The sequence below is a fragment of the Aphelocoma coerulescens genome, chromosome 15 (assembly GCF_041296385.1).
Source record: "Aphelocoma coerulescens isolate FSJ_1873_10779 chromosome 15, UR_Acoe_1.0, whole genome shotgun sequence".
Taxonomy (NCBI): Eukaryota; Metazoa; Chordata; class Aves; order Passeriformes; family Corvidae; genus Aphelocoma; species Aphelocoma coerulescens.
In genome coordinates this window covers 7,418,454-7,439,276 of record NC_091029.1, presented here as the reverse complement: position 1 = coordinate 7,439,276, position 20,823 = coordinate 7,418,454, and the positions used below count along the sequence as shown (strand labels likewise).

The window sequence follows — 20,823 nt, the reverse complement described above, 5'->3', positions numbered from 1 at the left end:
CCGAACGGGGGGGGGAAAGTCCCGAGTGGTGCCCGGGCCACACAAAGGATCCGCCCGCCCCGCCATGGCCCGGGCCTGTGAGGGCGGGTGTCTCCAGCGCCCCTATTGGCGGAGCGGGCTAACAGGCAGGGCAATGGACCAATGGCAGCCGGGATTTCAAATCGCTGACAGCGGACGCTGCGGACGCCATTGGCGCGGCGCGCGCGGGGTCCCGCCCGCGGGGAGCGGAGGGGCCCAGCGCAGGCGTTTAAAGATGGCGGCGGCGCGGAGTGCGGGACGGCGATCGTGAGGCGGCTGGACTCGCCCTCACTCGCAGCCCCGGCACAGGAGCGGCGGGGCCGCCGGGTATGGCCCAGGTGGGTGCGGGTCCCGCGGGGCGACGGGCAGGGCGGGCCTGCGCGAGCACCAACCCCTCCGCCCGACAGGCCGCGGCGCCAGCGGGCCCGCCGCGCTCCTGCCGCCTGCCCGGTGCGGCCCCCGGGCGCGGAGCCCAGAGGAGCCTCTCCCCGAGCACCGACATCCCATCGCTGGATCTGGAGGGTGCTGCCCTGCCCGGAGGGTATTGCCGTGCGGCGCTTCCCCTGCGCCCGGCCTGAGCGGCCTCTGCTCAGAGCTGGTGTTGTATTTTGTTTAGGGCTTTTCTTTGGTTGTTTTGGGTTTGTGTTTTGGGTTGTTTGTTTTGTTTTTTTTTTTTCGTTTCTCGCCCACCCCCCGCCACCTCCCTACTCGCCTCGCCGTGGGATTGTGTTCAGGATGGTGGAAGGGAAGGAAACGCCATGTCTGTACCCTCGGCACCTCCGCGTCCGGGGGTGATGGGGAGTACGGGCTCCGGCTGTTCCTACACCGTGCCTCGGGTCCGTGTGTGTCTGTGGCAAAGGGAGGCACGGGGAGGGTTCTGTTCCCCCTTTGTACAGAAGACAGGAGCGTGTCTCGGCTCCTGGGCAAAGTTAGGAAGAGAAGGCACCAACGTGTGTGCGGGCGTACAGGGACTTTTTAGTTTTGGTACATTGAAGGTAATGGGGTGTCTCTGTAACTCTCAGGATTCTTCTTCATGTGTTCTTTCTATTAATAGCAAAATATCTCGTTCAGCCTCTGAAAGGTTAATTATCCCAGCTTTTTTTGGTTGGAAGCAGTTCGTTCTTTTGTAACTCCTTTCCTTAGGCTTTGGGTTTGTCTGCAGAGTTTGTTTGCCCGCTGAGACCTGAATATCCAGGCGTTGCTCGACCATAAACTGGAATTGGGTGAACACATTCAATTTCTTTATTCCGTTAGGTTGTGAGTTAGAGGTCTTGGAATCAGATATTTTATTTTTGTGATTTGAGAAATTTTTCTGTCTGTTTAGGTAATTAAACTTAGGGGTTCCTATTTTTGATTCTGGATGAGGAGTTGGGTTGCTAGGGTTTTTGGGCAGCTCCTTTTGATTATCAGGGTTGTTTTGCTTTTTTAGAGAAAGAGAAGGGAATTTGGTTCCTTATGTGTGCTGTTCTTCTTTACAAGTAAGAAGCTTATATATAATGTGAAAAGAAGAATATATTTTCTCTTTTCTAGGCTCTGATTTTCACCTTTATTTGTAAATCAGTTTCTTGTCTTACATAACTAATCAAACCATCTAAACCCTGCCAGAAAACTGGTCAAGCTCTAAAAGCAACCGTTGTTTTGCCATTTCTCAGGGTGCCTTTCCAAAATTATGTAGTCTGTTCGTTCTGAAATGGGATGAAGCTTTATGAAGTAGAGAAGTTCTTGAGCCAGTGATACCGTTATTGTTGGGCCCTGGCTGCATTTTCTTAAACTTCCTTGATGACTGACCTACACAAAGTGGTTGTTTCCTTCAGAACGTTTCTACTCTACAGCTGATAATGAGAAGAGCCGAGTTCTTAATGTAGTAGTTATCTTAGAGTGTTTTCTTTTGGTGCCTCCTGTTCTGGTTTAAAGAAAATAAATTCAGTCTCTTCAGGTTTTCTTTTGGGTGGGTTTTTTTTGTTTGTTTGGTTTGGTTTTTTTTAGTAGCGGTGATAAGTTGGATTAACTTATTTCTAGAGCTGTATGTATTGAAAAGACACACTAGGTATAATAAAAAGAAGGTAGATGACTATGAGTGGGGAATTACTTCAAAAGGGGTTAATGGATCAGCACCAGAGTTGCCATTTGGGGCTGGAGGATGAGGACTTTGTATTTGGTTAGCAAATAAGGAAAGTTTGCTCTGAGCCACTCTTCATTTTGGGGTCCACTGAATGTGAAGTAAGCAGTCTCTGACACAGTTTCTTTTCATAAGTGACTTTTTGAAGAGAGAATTTGTGGTATGCTGTTCCTTGCTGCAGTTACAAGTATCTTTAAAGAAAATATGTTCTTTATTAAACTCATTACTAGACTGCTGACCTGCTGTAACTGAAGGGAATTTTTCTTTGAGTCTGGGTGATGCTGGTTACAAATTTTAAGATTCTGGTTGTTTCCTGCCTTGAAAAAAGATACCCCTTCCTCTGTGTATTTCTCTCCCATCCCTTTTTTGTCTGATTGTGAGAATGGGCAGTGGTACTTATTAAACAAAGTAGTTTTGTTTTTTTCCTTTCTGTCTTTAAAAGACATCTGTAAGACAACCAGGCTAAGATTACTCTGCTTTTGTTGGGACCTGTGCAGTTTGCTACATTACATTTATATGTACCCCCCGTATATGTATTGTTGAGTTTACTTCGTGACATGAAACTTTTAAAAATGATCAGCTAAAATAAGAGGAAAATATGGAAATTCCATGTGTTGGTGATCTGCAGAAAATGAGCTGTGCACTCATGTTTTCAGTGTTTTTTACTGCTTGGTGCAGCTGCCAATGGTGTTGTCTCTCCTTGGAATGAATCTTTTTGGAAATTGTTAATGGAACTTGGTGGAGCCTTAGAGAATGAAACTATTATTTCAGGACAATATAATTAAGGATGGCAATAGGCAAACTGACTCACGTTCAGATGTAACTTGGCCCACTGAGCCTGTTTGTGTGTGACAGTTATGTTCCCTTATCTAAAGCCCATTTGTTCCCTTGTCTAAGGCTGTTTGTAACCTACAAGCTCACCTAACTCATCCTTTTGCCTTTCTTCCCTTCTGTCTTTCCAAATACCTGATAGCTCAGTGGTTTTGTTGTTTTGGGTTTTTTTTCCCAGACCCTGATATAAAGGGCATATTGTAATGTCAGCTGGCAGGGAAGTAGATGGGAATTGGACCTGTGTTCCTCTGCTTCTGCCTTGCTTTTTGTAGCTTATAGGCAGGTAGTGTAGCCCATTGTAACTGTGGAACTACTGTTACCTATGATCAAAACAGAAAAAAACCCGTGCAACAGTGTTGGAATAGTAACAAGCAGACCTTTCTTTGGAAGCTTCCAGGTGTTCCAGGGGTGATGGGCACACCCAGCACTGGATTTCTACAATTATAAGGTTAACTAATTAGACTATCTAACAGGTACATCAGCAGGAGATTCAGTTGCCCCAGTAACCCACCCCTGGGTCAGCCCCTTGGAGTTGGTCCAACGGTTCTCTGTCCCACTTATTATGTCTTATTGTAGGTCCCCTACTTAGAGTAAGACTAAACAATATTTCAGGAATGTATTTAGAAGGTCAGTTTGTTGTTATAAAATCTAAGAGGAAGGGTAAGAAAAGTACTAGAGTTAGTTAAGGAGCTATATAATAGTAGTCTACAGAGCTACAAATATATGAAAAATGTATAAAAAAGAAAAAATCTTTTTGGCATCACTACCAGACTGTTATCTTACCCTAGGGATGTGTAGGTTCATGGCTAGAAATGGGAAAAGCTCATTTGAACCCATCTTGGTCTATTACTTTTCCTGAGCACAGTGTGTGTACTGAGGAGCAGACAATCCCTGGCAGTGATTTGCTATTCATCGTTCAGCTCTGCATTATTTCACAGCCAGCAAGAAAGGGAAGACAACAAGAATTTGTTACCAGTGCTTGAATAGAATAACAAGACATCTTTCCTGCAAATAGCAGAGGTGTTGTTTCAGTGAGCCACCAAAGATGGGCAGGTAAAGGTTAAGTTCTTACATTTTGACGTTGGTGTTGTTAAAATACTCTTGAGCATAGGAGCAGGACATGTATCAGGGATCTGGAAGGGGCATTCATGATCATGTGTTATGCCGTGTCAAAGATAAGTCTTTCTAGTTGGACCAGGTAGCTCCTCGAACACAAAGGAAGGCTTTGCTTGTTCAAATTCTAGAATGCTGATTTCAGTATTTCATTTCTGTGTGAACTACTTCTGCTTGCTCTTTTCAAGAGTCTTTAGAAGGCTTTTTAAGGTGGAAAAATGAGATGACTTGGGTGTTTAGTTTCCAGGAGGTGCTGAACTCATGCTTGGACTTTTGATTCTTTTGATCAGAATTAAGATGCTAATGATTTACTGCGAAGAATTTAATAATTTGTCATTCACTTTTTTTTGCTTTTTTAATCTGGAGATGAGGAAGTTAATTATTAGACAAATATATTTCTAGGGGTGTTCTCTACAACATTATATGTTTCAGAACCTGCTGAAAGATGAAGGAATTGTTCATTGTTGAGGTTGTTGTTTGGTCATCTTGTAGGATGGAATGGATTTAAAGATAGAGAATTGCTTGTTTTACTGGTGAATGAGCCATTTTTCAATCTGAAAATGTATTGGTATCAGAGAAGATGGGATTATTTTAAGAGTTCTTATCAGTCTTTTTCATTAGTAATTTTATAATACATGTCAAACTTGGCATGTTGGATGTGTCACAGTTTTGAATATGATCAAAAAACCCCCCACACATCAAAAAACCACCACAAAATATGAGAACTCCTCTGCTGTCCCAGCAAAATTTGCTTTGTTGCCAAATTAGAGATTGCGCTGTTATGTATTATGCTTTCTTCCAGCTCCCAGGTAGGTAACTTCTGTATGTTGCTGAATTTTAATTGATCCTGTTCATACCTTCTGATTCCCCGCTTCGTGCCTTGCCCCAGCTGGTGTTTGGATGTTGCTGTTGGTTTGTTCTGCCTGGGCTGGTGTAGAGGTGCATGAGAGAATTACACTTGGTTTCTCTAAGTCCCTCATGACAATGCAGATCTTCTGCCCTGTTGCCTGCAGTGTTACACAGCAACAGGAAAGATCTTGGAGCTTGTCTTTCCAGAATACTTGGGTAGACATTCTCTGCCAGCTGGGAATGCTTTGAACAGAGCAGACTCAGCCAGCTGACTGGCTGGGGCAGAGTGGCAGTGCTTCATTTCTAGCTTGTAGGATGATTTAAGCCCAGTTTGGTCTGGCATGGAGGGACTTGGAGAAACCAAAATAAGCAGGTAAGAAATGATCCTTCCTTTCCCTAGGTGCTTATGGTCCAGCACAGATGACAAAAGTATAATTGAAGACATCATCATAGACATGGTAGAAAGAGCCACCTAATGTGAAAAATAAACCCTAAACAAACACACCCCATCCCCTGTAAAATTTCCTAGAGGAATTGAATACTTTTTCCAAGTTAAATTCCCTAAAACAGTGGCTTCTAAATACCTTCCAAAATTAATTTGAGCTTTAATGCTATGTATCTGGACCTGAATTCCTTGGACATAAAGAGTAACTAGTTCCATAATAGTGCAAAATACAAGATCAAATGTCTAATATCTGGTTATCTAGAGAGTAATTTTCTGTGAGATTTTAGTAAATTGTGAGATTTCAAAAATAGCTGATAACTTAAACTTTGAAAAGCCATGACCACAGTCTTTAAAATCTTGTTGGTTTTGCAGATTGTCTTAAACTGTAAACTAATTAGCCTTTCTGCTGTGTGGGTAAGTATGGCTTGAATCAGGTTGTTTCAAATTATGGGAAAAATTCCCCAAAATGCACAGTTTTTAGTCAGTCATGGTTAATGCCCTGCCTGCTAACCAAGCAGAGATAGTCAACTAATTATAAAGGCAACTGTTTCAACAAATTCTTGTGCTGGTGTACAGCTCAAGCAGTTAAACCACTCTAGTTTCAGCCTCATTCAAGATGGTATCTGGGTACCCTGCTTTTTTCACTGTGTCACTCTTCTACTTGAAACTTATGCTGGAAGGAGTGACATGTTTTCTTTCTGCCTGGGATACTCTTTCCATTTTTTTCCTGTGACAAAATTCTTCTTTTGTTTGTTTCCTCTTGTAGGTTGAAAGAAGAAAAGACCAGCTTGTCCAGTGAAGATGCACTCTTAGTCTTCAGCTATTTAAGCTGAATGCATTGTGATTTCCAATAATTGAGACAGTGATTCTGAAAGCTGTCTACATTAATGAAAAGAACAATGTAGTCAGCTTAACTGAATCATCAGTGTTGCATATTGACTAGAACATGATAAACCAATCCTGATGGACTTATGCATGTTAGGAATATAGAGATAAACATTTATTAAAGCATTGTTTTTTTTAAAACAGTAGTTTTAAAAATGGAGAACTATGAAAATGTACCACCCCTCCCTAAAGAACCTGCAAGAGAAATGAATGTGGAGAATCACACTTGTCCCCCACCTCTGCCGCCCAACGAACAGCCTCCACCACCTCCCCTGCAAACGTCCAGTGACGCAGAGGTAATGGACGTTGGCTCTGGTGGTGATGGACAGTCAGATACCCCTGCTGGGGACACGCACAGTCTCTGCAGAACACAGCTGCTCACAAAGGGATCTGCCTGCTACAAAAGTCGTCTTATCATAGACCCCAAGAGTAGTGACCAAAGCCCGAGAACTGCTCGTCACGCACCGTCAGTTCGAAAGTTCACCCCAGATCTTAAGTTACTGAAGGATGTGAAGATTAGCGTTAGCTTTACAGAAAGCTGCAAAAGCAAAGATAGGAAAGTTCTGTACACTGGAGTTGAGCAGGATTATAAGGCAGATACAGAGTTTGGTATTAATAATGTCAATGGGGATTTGCATGTTTGTCCTTTCGGTGGTAGTAATGGTAAAGCTGTAGGGCTAGGGGGTGAAAGTGATGACAAGAAGGATGATGAAAATGATATTGATCAGGAAAAGAGAGTGGAATTTGCAGTTCTGGATGAGCTAGAAGACTTTACCGACAATTTGATGGAAATAGATGAAGAAGGAGGAGGGTTCACATCTAAAGCAATCGTTCAAAGAGATAAAGTGGATGAAGAAACCTTGAATTTCTCATATGAGGTAAGTAAATCCACAGGTCTTTGCTGGGTAAGAGGTTTCCAAGTGGCTAGAAAAAAACATGCAAAGAAACAATCTCTTCTCAAAGTGTGCAGTACGTGAGTCAAAACGGCAGAATTTTCAGAGACAGAGCTTCGGCTGAGAACTTCTGTAAACTATTTTAGTCAAACTTCTGAGTTGTGTGGCAGCTTGTATAGTTTTCTGTAAAGACAGTATTTAAAAGTCTTCTCACACAATTGCAGTTCATTTTATCATGTAGATTCTAGTTCTCACAAACTTATTTTCTTATTTTTCAGTCTTTTTACTGGAATCATTGGAAATTCTAGTTTCTCTCTGTATGGAAGTGCATATCAAAAAAGTCTGCTTTCTCTTTGCAAGGGAAAAGGGAGGTTGGTAGACCCAGAAGGATAGTGTCTGATGAAGTCTCTTTCAGGATGACTTTGATAATGATGTGGATGCTCTGCTGGAAGAGGGTCTTCGAGCACCCAAAACAAGGAGACTAGATAATGAGAAATACGGTGGTGAAAGTGATCACCAGTCTGATGGAGAGACAAGTGTGCAGCCAATGATGACCAAAATTAAAACTGTACTGAAGAGTAAGTTAATGTGCATTTAATAACTGTAGATCCTGTGCGTGGCTTGTGTCTGTAGGATGAAAGTATATCAACAAGCAAAGTGTGGGATAGCAATTTGTGTGAAATTGTTAATGTGTTGGAGAATTTTGTTGTTGGGAGGCTTCTTACTGTGGAATATGATTTTTCACATTCTTAAACAGTGAAGTTGATTTTTGCTTTTGATCTGTTGTATGTAATAAGAATATATTTTAGTGCATTTTTGTGATTGTGAAAAATAATGAGTATTACCTCAGTGGGGAGGTGAACAAGGGTGATCTGGGGTTTTTGTCTCTGGTCCTTCTGGCCTTTTTCCTGCTTCAGTTACATAACTTCTGCTGTTGAAATTGCTGCATGTGAGGTCTCTATGCATGCAATCTAGATTAAAAATAACAACTAGAAAAGTCAGTGGCTTACGTTTCTCCAATTTTATTGTATTAATGTTAGAAACTACTAATAAAGAGCTGAGAATACAAACCCATCCAGAAGAATGTAACTGAAAATGCTCTGAATTAGAATTAAAATTAAAACACATACTCGTGGAGTATTTTACAGCTTCACTATATTCTAAAATAAAAAAAAAATAATTTTTTGCTCCAAAATTGTATAGTAACAGAGATTGCTGAAAGCTTCCTGGCAAAGATGAATGGTCTCTGATTTGTAATTTAGAGAGACATGAGTCCTTGGCTTAGAGATAAGCTATTTTCTGGCTGTTTGGGTTTGTGAATCTGGTGGTTTCTTGATGCAAATTTATTCCTGAGTGTCAAGTGAAAAATTTTTAATGGAAAATGAAGTTGCTTCTGAAGCGAGTATGACTTTTCCAGTAGATACTGGTGCTTGTGATAAGTAGAAAAAGACTAAAGAAAAGGGAATTCAATGATGAAACAAACAAATCAGTCTATATAAAAACTACTGCTACTATTGCCTTTAGTTGAGAACGTCATGGAATCTGTAATTTTGCAGGATTTAGTCTGGGTTAGAAGCATATACCTTGTTATTAAAACAACATCTCTCTACAAAAAAAACATTTTTAATCTTGTTTCAGTGCCATTTTATTCTTTGGGACAGAAAAAAACAATAAATAAAAACCTGGATTTATTTCTATTCTTCTGAGCAGTCTATCCAAGTTTAAAGCCATTATTTGCTTTAAAGGTCGTGGCCGCCCTCCTACAGAACCTTTGCCAGATGGATGGATCATGACATTCCATAATTCGGGCATTCCTGTATATCTGCACAGAGAATCTAGAGTCGTTACCTGGTCTAGACCTTATTTTTTGGGAACGGGAAGCATAAGGGTGAGAGCTGTCAATTATTTAAATACTTACTAAAATTAAAAAAATTAGACATGTTCATGCAAGCAGTTGGATATTTTTCTCCTTTGGCAGGCTTGTTTCCAGTATTAGAATTAAGATCCTTGAAAAGTAAACTCTTTTGTTCCTGAAAATCTGATATGATTTTCTTAGGTGCTTTTGTTTTTCTGTTTGGGCAGTTAAAGTGAATGAGATGATCTTGTTTGGTGCCTTCACTTTCCTAGTATGGCTGCAAAATCAAGGGTTTATTGCACCATGAAATATATATAGGGATCATTTCTTTGTAAATATAAACTAATCTGAGCTGTGGCTTGTGGTCCACATTTGCAGAAGTAAGGATATGACATTCATGAACCCAAGGAATCTGCAGAAATTGGATTTAATGCCATGGGCTTATGCCCCAGGAAAGCTCAATGGATTTTATGAAAGCATGTAGTATTTGCATACAGCTGAACAGACTGTAGTCTGGATCTAAACCAGCGGGTTTGTATCAGTGTTACACAGTGTGAAGATCCCACAGGAGTGGCCCTGCTCAGCTCTTGAGTAGAATGACTTTGTTGACCGAAGAGGAGCTTGAGCCTAGACTGAATAAAAGTAGCTTCCATCTTGGTTGCATCTTTTGGGTTGGAGTTTTGCTTTTGGTGACCTTGAGATACTGAAACCTTCTGTATTATTTTATATTTGCAGAAACATGATCCTCCCCTTAGTAGCATTCCCTGCTTTCATTACAAAAAAATGAAGGAAAATGAGGAAAGGGAACAAAACAATGACATAACCCCTAATGGGGAAGTATCACCTGTAAAGCACCTAGATAAATCCTCAGAACTGGACTGCCAAACAGAAGAACCAGATTCCACTGCTGCTGATTCTGGGCCTTTAGATGACAAAGACCCCTCTGGGGGAGATGCAGCACAAGGAGCTTTGGGACAAGTTAAGGCCAAAGTTGAAGTATGTAAAGATGAATCTGTAGGTATGTATGGGAAGTGAAGTCTTTTCTTTACTTGAGCTGGGTAATGGCATTTGGGAAGTTTTATTCCAGACTTGGCTACTGAATTGTAATCTTGCCCGAAGCTCTGAGAGTCCACATGGAAAAGTTTTACTGAAAAACGTGAACATTTTGGTAGTTTAGTCCTGTAGACTTTATCTCCATTTAAGAATCAGTTATGTCAGTGCTGTTGTCAGTTGTTTGTGTGACTTCTGCAAGTAGGCTTTCCTATGCACCCTCTGTATTGGCTGACTTGTATCTATTTTCGGGATGATCTCTTAAGATAAATGATGTAGTTAAACTATATTTGTATTTGCACAGGTCTAGCAGACTTAAGTCATGCAAACACAATTGCACTCCTACAAAGGGGTGATATGCTTCATTATTTTATTTATGCAAATCTGATAGCCTTTACAGAAAAAGTTGTTGAGAGACATTATGCCAAAATCACCACCCAGTAGAGATGAACTTGTAAGAGGAAGCTCATGTGTTACTTACCACATCTGCATACCTGAGAGTCCCATCCATGTAAATTTCTGCTGCTCAGAATATTGGTGTGGATCATAGGCTACATTTGTCTTTGTAGTGCTCAGACATAAAACTTGTTTTCATTACATATGTCATGTCCAGTCCAAAAACCATGCCAAAAGATGTAAAAAAAATATCCCCAATCATCAATATGTAGCAGCAAAATTAAAGTCAGTAAGCACTTATTTTTTTGCATGAAGTTCACCTGTCTATCTCTCTCTTTAAATAGGATCTGTTCTGTATTACTGAAAAAGATACTGAGTGATCAAGTATAAGCGTGACTTGCATTTGGAATCCCTTGTGGAAGGAAGCAGTATCAGCAGCTTGCTTTTGTTTGTTTACATCTGTGGATGCTACTCTTTATTTTTGCTGATTATATCGGCAGAATATCCTATAAAGGAGAAGCAGCTGTACTACAAGGGGCGATCTTTTAGTACTCTGTATGTGAATTTAATGTGTTAAATTCTGCACAGAGGCTGCAGATACTCATGGAGTTCATGGAGCATCACTGTACAGTGGTTCATGGTACACTGCATAATAAGTAGGCAGCAACAGTTGGGTTTGGCTTCAGGGAACTGAGGTTGAAAGCATAACTACTGTACTCACTGTGTACCTTGCTTCAGGTAAAGGGAAGGTGGTTAGATGTAGAAGCAGAACAATTACTGTCTTTTGTTGCAAATTGTGTTGGGTATTAATGCTGGTTAGGGATTAGTAAAGTTATCAAGTGGCAGAACAAAATGGTGGTTTTTAAATTTTGTTTTCTGGTTTGCACAAACATTTTGCATTTGATCCTATAGTGAGAGAACTTACAATTACTTCTGTTAGTCCAAAACAGCATCTTAACCTTTTGCTCCTAGTCTAAGAAAATAATTATAGCACGTTTAAAACAGTGGAAATGGAGAACTTAATGCTTGTTCAGTGGTAGAGTAGAGAAAGTAACTTGATTGTGTTTCTCAGATCTGGAAGATTTTCGGCGCTATCTTGAGAAGCGTTTTGACTTCGAACAAGTGACTGTAAAGAAATTCCGGACCTGGGCCGAGCGACGCCAGTTCAACCGGGAGATGAAGCGGAAGCAGGCGGAGTCCGAGCGGCCCATCCTGCCGGCCAACCAGAAACTCATCACCCTGTCTGTGCAGGATGCACCCATAAAGAAAGGTTAGCTGATCTACCTGGAGTTCAAATAGCCTTTATTGAGGACTAATTGCAGTTCTAAGCTTGACTGAAAAGAAAAAAAATCCTGTAATAAGTCCACTTTATTCCTGATCCAGTATTCTGTGTTCTTTGACCCATCATATATTACATAGTAAAGAAAAAATACTGTCAAAATATACTTCCTATTATAAAGACCAATTTCTAAACAAGAATATTTTTATTTAAGGTTACAGTCCTGGTAAGTAATGACTACCTTCAGCTCTTTTTAATGCTGAGCGTTGCCTAGTATTGATTTATTTGTAACAGAAAAGATCTTTCAAAAACTGGAACTAATTAGCTTCTTCCCTTCTGTCATTTTTGCAGAGTTTGTCATTAATCCCAATGGGAAGTCTGAAGTTTGCATCTTGCATGAATATATGCAACGAGTCCTAAAGGTTCGCCCTGTTTACAATTTCTTTGAATGTGGTAAGTCTGTTTTCTTCAACAGCTATATCCTGGTTTTGATGCTTAATCAAGAATCCAAAAATATTACATATATGGAAGATATAACTGGAATCAAGTTAATATTGGGGTTTTCTTTCCTTAAGTGGTATAATATATGTTCTTGCTTTTGCTGTTTGGGGTTTTTTTTAGAGGGTATCTTATAATCATTCAGAATTACATTATTCCTGGGTATGCATTACATAATACAACTGAATTTCCAATATCAAAATGTGTAGCTCTTGTATACACACCATGATGCAAAAACTTTGGAATTAATACTTGAATTCTGGCAGATTACCAGTGATCTCTTACAATCTGTAAGTTCTTTATTTGGAAGAATGATGTATATGGTGGTAAGTCTGTTAATGGAAAACTGTTAATAAAACAATTTTTTAGTCTTCATGAAGAATAAACCATTTTCATTCCTCTTCAAGTTGAAATGAAGAAAACAAATCTTGATAGTGGTGATATTTCATATACATAGGGAGTTCTGAAAAGCTTTCTTTTCTTTCCTCCTCCATTTCCAGAGAACCCAAGTGAACCTTTTGGAGCCTCAGTGATTATTGATGGAGTAACTTATGGGGCAGGAACTGCCAGCAGCAAAAAACTTGCCAAGAATAAAGCTGGTAATGTTTTCTTCTTTCTCAGTGCCAACTGCTGAATTGTTGATCTGTTTGCTTCTTGTACCATTCTGGGGTTCTGAGGGCCATAGTGATACAGTACAAGGGTTTGGCTGTAAGAACTAGGGGATGATAACTCTTTATTTTTAGGTCTTAAAGGCTCTATGTCACTTCTAAAATGAGACTGGAATATTTTTCCTTTTGTAGGCACTTATAAAAAGTAGTTTCTTCTTATTTTAATTAATTACGAGACTTCGATTATCAGGTTGAACAAGTAGAACTTTTTTCCCTTGGAAAGTGTAAGTGAATACATTTCTTACCAGAAAAAAATACCTGTCAATTTCTAGAGGAGATTTTTTGTTCAAAATAAACCTAGTCAAGATGTTTAATCACTCTCTGCAGCTCGAGCTACACTGGAAATCCTTATTCCCGACTTTGTTAAACAGACCTCTGAGGAGAAGCCCAAAGACAGTCAAGAACTTGAGGTACTGAGCTCATGCTTCCTGGCTGTTGTCATTTGAGTTTGTTTTTAAAACACTGCACATTTAATATCAGAAAGTTACTTAAAATTAATAAGATTGTTTTCTCAGTCAAATGGAAATATAAAATCCTTCATTTAGAGCAAGACTTACGGCAAAGAAAATACTTTTTTTTTTTTCTATCGGAATAGATCAGTAAATTTGCTCTGGTTCAGAGAACTTGTGTCTTTATTGACACATCAGGTCACTTACTGAAGACCTGAGATGTTGCAAGGTACCAGACTGCCTGTACTGCCCTACCTTCCAGAGTCCTCTGGCTGATACCAGTAAAGGTTCAGAGCTAGATGCTCTTTGGTTTTGCATGTCAATCTTAGGACACCAAGTAAGAAGTAATAGTGCTCAGGCTTCTGAGATGTTTTTATTACCACATAGTGAAATCTCATCGTTTAGGCAGTGACATTTGAGTAAATCAAAGGAAAAATTTCTTTACGAGGAAAGTTGTGCTATATGCTCAGGTACTGGGAGAATTAAATAGCTCATTGATCAGTGATACCATCAGTAAGGAGTAAAGGAAAAATCAGTGATCAGCCTGAAAGGAATGTTTTCTAAAATGAAGTTATATACAGAATGAGTTGTTTGTACCCTTGCTTTAACATAGAACTGTGTTGTATGCCATGCACTACTGAAATGGTCATTAAGAAAATGCAGACAATTTTTTCCATTCTTTTAAAATAAAATAACCTAACAGCTATTGGCACATTTGGTTTCTTTTATTAAACCACAGCATTTTGATAAAGTTTCATATTTAGTTAAATAAAATAAGCTTGTCCTGAAGGGAGAAATTATGATAAAGAATTTATAAGATTGTCGTTTTTATGTACATATTGAATAATGTAAGATTGGAGTTACAATTTTTGTCTGCAAATGTATGATTAGGTGTGACAGTTTTAATAATGTTGCTTTTCATCCATTATGGATTTTAAAACACTTTTTAAAGTATTAAGCACAGGGCAAGAGAATTTTTTGAGTGTAGCAAAAGCGAAGTTAGGGTTAAGGACATCATTAGGGTTTTCTTTGCACAAAGCACAATAACCCTTTTCAATTCCTTTGCAGTATTTTAACCATATCAGTATTGAGGACTCACGGGTATATGAACTCACCAGTAAAGCTGGACTCTTGTCTCCATATCAGATTCTCCATGAGTGCCTTAAAAGGTAAGGCCGCAGCATGAGGACCCGTGTGTGGTGTGAGGTGTTGCTGTTTGCTTGTTGCTGGTGTTTGTCAGTGACCCTGCCTGAGCTCCTGCGCTCCCTGAGCCTGGGAGAGACGTGGTGGGGACTGACCTGGTTAATGCCGAGTCCTCTTTAGTTCATATTTGCTGTTCATGCCTCTTTGGAGATCAGGATGTAGTTACTGGACAAATGTATTTTGTTTTCTTTCATACAGGGTTGCTTTTTTGTTTGACTCAAGTTACTGATCTAAAAAGATCTCTTTGTTAATTAATGTATTGACATTTGTTATTAATATATCTAATATATAGCTTATTAATATTAGCTTATTACTATAGCTAATTATATTTGTTATTAATATATCTAATGTCATTGCAATGACTATCCAAGATAACTGCAACCGCTTCACTTGTTTGTTGTTTTGCTTAATATGTGATCTTGACTGTGTTTGTGCTTAAGAAACCATGGAATGGGTGATACATCCATAAAGTTTGAAGTGATTCCTGGGAAAAATCAGAAGAGTGAATATGTCATGACTTGTGGCAAGCACACAGTGCGAGGCTGGTGTAAGTACAATAATTGGTGTGACCTCTGAATCTCCCTTTCTCTCTTCCTGTTTTCCTTTGCTGTCAGTTCTGAGGGTGCTTGTTCAGCCACCAAGTTTGTTACGTGCTTATCCTGCTCTGCTCTGGTATCTCAGTTATGACTAACACAAGTGAATATTTGTGGCTGTCTCATTAGACAATGTGCTGGTATTGACACACTTCCATGGTTATTCTTACAGGCAAAAATAAAAGAGTGGGGAAGCAATTGGCTTCTCAGAAAATCCTTCAGCTACTGCATCCACATGTGAAAAATTGGGGCTCTCTCTTGCGAATGTATGGCAGAGAGAATAGCAAGCTGGTTAAACAGGTGAGCATGCTTTTGTCTGCGTATAACCTACCCTGTGACTGGAGTTTTGCTTTTGGATTTTTCTGGATTTGTAAATTTAGTTACAACAAGACTTTAAGGTGCCTGGATTTCATTGACAGTAATAATTGTGTTACTCTTGCATCTTCCAGGTCAAAATTAAAGAACCTATTTAACTAACTTGTGGAAATAGATGTTCCTACTTAAGGAAGTCCAACTAACTACGGAAGTACTACAGAATAAACTTTGCTCCATGTACATTAATTTTTTTTCATAAAGCTGATCAGTTGTTGCTTATGATTCTATTGAATAGGAAACCTCTGATAGAAGTGTGATAGAACTTCAGCAGTATGCCAAAAAGAACAAGCCAAATCTGCACATCCTGAATAAGTTACAGGAAGAAATGAAAAAACTGGCACAGGAAAGAGTGAGTATACATTCTTATGTATTTACAAACAGCATGAATGTCATGGGTCACTTGTACCAATGATCAGATTTCTTTTTTGCTTATTTTACACAGTATTTAAAGTAGAGAGAGCTCTTCAGAATTCGATTAGGGTCTGCTTCTGGGGAGACTTTCATCCTCTTTTAAATTGGCTTATAACTTGATTGTACCTACTTCAGTACATTTATTTTTAACATTAGCCCTAGTTAGCCTCTTGCAACAATTCACACAAGTTTGGCTAAAATTGTTCAGAATTTTAACTGTTTTAGGATTCTCTTCTCTTTGTGACTGTGGTGGGGGTTGTTTTGTATTTTTTAGGAGGAAACCCGAAAGAAACCCAAGATGACAATAGTAGAATCGGCTCAACCTGGTAGTGAACCTCTCTGTACTGTTGATGTGTAATGAGAAAATGTACAAGTGGGGAGCAATAACACAAATGGAGGAACTAGATTTTCAACAATTATTTTAAAATTGTTTGCTGCAGAATGCAAGATAACTTTTAAAATCCAAGCTGCTTCAGTTATGCATTGTTCTTTTTGCATCATCAGGGCAATATTACTTTTTCCTAGTTTATTTTTCTTTGGTTTTTTTTTCCTTGTTTAATACCTCTGAGATATGTATGTTTAAAGAATTGATCATAAAGATCTCTACTGGGGCAAATGCACAGAGGACAGGCATGTTCACACAGGATAAAACCAATCAAGCACTTTCTCCTGGAAAGCCATCCATGTTGTTTGAAATGGATGTATTTTAAGTATGAAATTCAGAATATCTATGTACAGGTTGAAGCTGATATTATATATATACACATTCATATATATGTATATATAAAAGAAATATATGTACATCTTCTTGTATGAACATGCCTAAAACTATTTTTGTGAAAAGTTTTGTTGCATTTCAGCACATAATAATATGCACTGATAAGACACTTTGGTGACAAATACAGGAAAGTGATGAGCAATGTTTCTAATGCCATAGAATTAGGCCAGTAATGCTGTTTCTTTTTGTTTTGTTTCTTGTCTCCTGCCAGGCTTAGTTATTTGAGATTACAAGATGCAGATTTTGTTATTACTTGAAAAGAACAAGAATACCTGGTAGTGTTAAGAGTAACAGGTTGGAGATTCAAAATTACCGGGGTTTATTTTAAATGAAAAGAGCCCGTGTTAGTTTACGGATCAGTTGAACAGGGAAAATATGGCCCCACTTATATGATTAAAATAAAAACTGTAATTTGAAAGGCTGTTTTCAAAGCTTGGAGCCAAAATGCAGCTGATGATGGTTGATAGCCTGAAAATATTTTGCCAATGACTTTCCACTCCCTTTTCCCAGCAATAAAACAATTTCTCATTTGTTTGGTGTCAGATTGCATCTGACTTGTTAAGTCTTAATTAATTTGCACCATAAAAGCAAAGAATTTAGAAAAAAAAATCAACACAACCCTTAAGTCTGACTGCAGCAATTTAGGGTTTTTTAAGAAGTTTTTGTTTTTACTTTTTTTAATTACATTTTTAGTTTGTAAAGAAAGCGTGTAACTTCTGCAAGGAAAACTAGAATGTAGATTTGGAATATGACATAGAATAATAAGTAGAACGAGACCATAACCTGTTATAAATAAGAAAATCACAAATATGCAACTAGTCTAAAATACAATCCTGGCTAACAGGCAGTACTCACTGTGTCATCTGAGGCTTTATTAAGCCCAGCACAGAAGAAATAGCGTGGCAGTCTGCTCTGTGGGTTTCGTTCTTCATACAGGATTCACTGGGTGACTGCAGTTAAGTCTTCTCTTGGAACCAGTTTTTGGTTTGGTCTTTAAGAAGAGAGTGAAAACCAAGCTAGTGGCAGGGCTGCAGTGATTTATCCAGGAGCTGCACTGCTCCATTTTTACACTCCTGCTCCTGTTGGGAATAAAAGGTCAGTTCTCTGTACCTGCTGCAGCTCCTGGTACTTAATGTTGACAGGAATCTGGGGGCTTGAGGGGTTTTTTTGGTTTTGTTTTGGTTTTATTCTGATTTTGATGTGGTTTTGTTTTTTAATTTACCATGTTACATAGAGTGCTGCAGTATATTGAATTTAGTGCCTACTGGATTTAAAATGTTGGCATCAGTATTGTAAGACCTTCTTTTAACATTACACGTTACTTTGGAAATACGTGGATTTTAATTTATATTTCAAACTAACATTCTCTAATGTGTTGCATATAATGTATGAGGTTAAACAGGAGGACTCATGGAGTCTTACCTGTTTCTTTGTTTAAATGATATGCTTGGAGGTCTCTGCAAATATGAATCCACCCAGTTTTTATTATTATATTTAGCTTTTTAGTTCCATGAGTTGTAATCCTGTTGCAACAGGATACGGGTAGTTGGAAGACAGTATATAAACTATTATTTAAAGAAGTGGCCTGTCTTAAAAAAAAAAAAAAAAGACAAAAAAAACCCCACTGCCTCTGCTTTTTTTTGTATAGCTTTAATAAATCTCCATCTTTTGAAGGGTATATATAATATTGGTGCAGTAGTGACAAGCAGTGATTGCTGTTTGTCTCTTTTTTGTTGTTTTTTTATTGGGACTTTTCTGTTTGTTTTCATAAAGACAGGGCTTTTATCTATGCCTAAATGTATTACTCTTAGATAGGTTTTATTTCAGCTTGTGTTTTCAGCAGAAAAATCTGTACTTGGATGGCACTGTAGAAGACAAATCACCCTTGTAGATCTTTTTATTTTTCTGAAATCAGAATGTCAATGCATTTGCAGGTCACCTGCAGAATATCCATAGATGCCTCACTTACCAATTTGTTTTCATTAATTTTAAGAGGATTGCTGTATTACCTCAGTCTGCCACTATCAGAATCACAAGGTGACCATTGCCCTTAATTAAAACATCCAGAGATTTCATTGTGAACCAAAGCCTAGAACGTATATTATGCATTCTAAACAAAAACAAACAAAATAAGATGGTATTAGACCTTGCTGCAGCCTTTAACTGGAGAGATGTCCAGAAAATAGCGCAATAACTGCTGGAACAAACAACGTAACTGCTGTTTATGTCATTGTGAAGTATTCTTGTGTTTTAATGTTTACTATTGTTTGGAGTGTAACAGTCTTGCATTTGCACATAAGCACGAGCTGCTGTGATAGAGGATAGATCATTGCATTAACTTCAGCTTCTGCATGAACACTTACAGTGTGATTCAAGATGTATCCTAAACTTGTCTTGTAACTTGTGTGTTTTCTAGGTAATCGGCTGTAAAGGTTTAGATCTGATTGTATGAATGCATAAAACTGCTGCTTTTGTCACTGATACTTGTTATTTATCCCTTCTATATCCAGGGGAAGATGGGTATTTTTATAGGGATGGAGTGTATTTTTAAGAACTGTTCCATCCTTTGGGGATTAGACAGTTTTTGCTTTGCATATGATGTGCTTCTTGACAAAAGTGTGGTATATTGACTTTAAGGATTAAATTCGTGTGCATTCAAATCTTCATGGTACTGACGGAAAACTTACTGTGACTTCCGGTGACTTAGTCAGATGCTACCTACTGAAACACCAGTCATCAGCTTTTTTTACCATATTTATTAGACAAAACTGATGAATTAGTTGGGTACTCAGAAGTTTGGAAAGACTATTATGCATAACCTTAACCGTTGTATGTAAACTTCCATTCTCCTGTGATGCTGTTAGGCTTTATACAAATATACTTGTAATGTCCAAGTATTTAAAAGCATCATGATTATCTTACTAATTCCCTACACTGTACTTTGGTTCTGGAATGAAATTCAGGAAGTGATAGCCTCCTAACTTTCTGTGGGAAGAAACGTGAAGTGCAAGAAGCCATGCTGTTATTAACCAAATAAAATTATCAATGACAGTATTTCAAAGTGTATCTGCGAAAGTGGGAAAACAAAACAAAGTTCATCCTTATTGTCCCAGCAGGTAACAATGGTTGCTGTTTGAGTTGTGTTGGGTGCAGTTGCTTAGTGCCAGTGCTAAATTGGTACAACTATAAAGCCTCATTTTCACTGAGCCTCTGCTTGCTTTTTTTCTGCACAATCATGTAATCCTCTGTGTTCGGTCTTTGAGTACTACATGTGTATTTTTCAGACAATTAGTTTCGAGCAATAAAGTTTGATATTATAAAATGTGCCAGTGTGATCAGTATTATGATAGTAAGCATATCTAGAGAAAGGAACTCTTATTCCTCAAGTCCTGTAGGTATTTTTAAAGAGAAATTAGATCAGTGCAGGCTCACTGGTTATGAAAATACTGAATCACTTTTTCTGTGAGGAATTGAATGTTTACATGGTTAAACACTTGGAATGAAATGAAGTTCCTTTTTTAAAAATTGGGATTTGTATTTTTACTTAAACCGTGTCAAGGTTGGAAATGTTACAACCCGAAGTGCTGGTTTTGGTACCTGTTGTCATTGGAAAGGTGGGGTATCAGCACAACTGTGGGCTGTAGTAGAATTTTGTTGTTGTTAGACCATACTAAATGTATATTGGAAGTATGTTCAGTAAGTTGAGATTTAAGATGGTCATTCCTTCTCTAACAGTCTTGCTGTCTGTTCTGTATCATGGAACACAGTCCATTAAATGGTAGCTCCTGAGTGTCTGGCTGCAGTGTGAGTCCTGACTAGAGAGCACCTTGTTCAAGGGTGGGAATCTCAGCCAGGTTTGATTTCATCCCCAGCAGATGCACTGGCCGTGCAGCGTAAGGTGCTGGTGTCTGTACACTTCATTTCTGGCTGTCAGGGTTCAGTGGTGAGGGCCTGGCTCAAGCAAAGTCACCTCAGCTTTAGCAGTGTGGTGTAGGAAGCTTAAAGCCTTTATTGTCTTGTCAGTGATACTACAGTCTGAGAATAAGACTGACTTAAACTATGGAAGGTGTAGCATTTTTATCAGATTGAGTGTGTTATTTCTTAGTGAAGATTTA

At 38.8% G+C, this 20,823-nt stretch overlaps 1 protein-coding gene across 1 annotated transcript; it reads left to right on the top strand.

Moving 5' to 3' along the window:
- Nucleotides 1-238: 238 nt before the first annotated feature.
- DGCR8 (DGCR8 microprocessor complex subunit) lies at nucleotides 239-20,030 on the top strand. Its single transcript, XM_069030651.1, has 14 exons — nucleotides 239-356; nucleotides 6,142-7,138; nucleotides 7,569-7,731; nucleotides 8,899-9,041; nucleotides 9,744-10,026; nucleotides 11,527-11,724; nucleotides 12,085-12,186; nucleotides 12,732-12,830; nucleotides 13,227-13,309; nucleotides 14,417-14,517; nucleotides 14,992-15,098; nucleotides 15,317-15,444; nucleotides 15,755-15,868; nucleotides 16,205-20,030. The coding sequence occupies exons 2-14, from the start codon at nucleotides 6,416-6,418 to the stop codon at nucleotides 16,286-16,288; spliced, it is 2,328 nt and encodes a 775-aa protein (XP_068886752.1). The 5' UTR covers nucleotides 239-356; nucleotides 6,142-6,415; the 3' UTR covers nucleotides 16,289-20,030.
- The last annotated feature ends 793 nt before the right edge of the window (nucleotides 20,031-20,823 follow it).

Excerpts from the sequence above, each read along its gene's own strand:
- DGCR8 (XM_069030651.1), top strand. The coding sequence starts at position 6,416 with ATGGAGAACTATGAAAATGTACCACCCCTCCCTAAAGAACCTGCAAGA. Across the intron at positions 14,518-14,991 it reads CTCCATGAGTGCCTTAAAAG|AAACCATGGAATGGGTGATA; the intron begins GTAAGGCCGCAG and ends TTTGTGCTTAAG. Across the intron at positions 15,099-15,316 it reads GCACACAGTGCGAGGCTGGT|GCAAAAATAAAAGAGTGGGG; the intron begins GTAAGTACAATA and ends TTATTCTTACAG.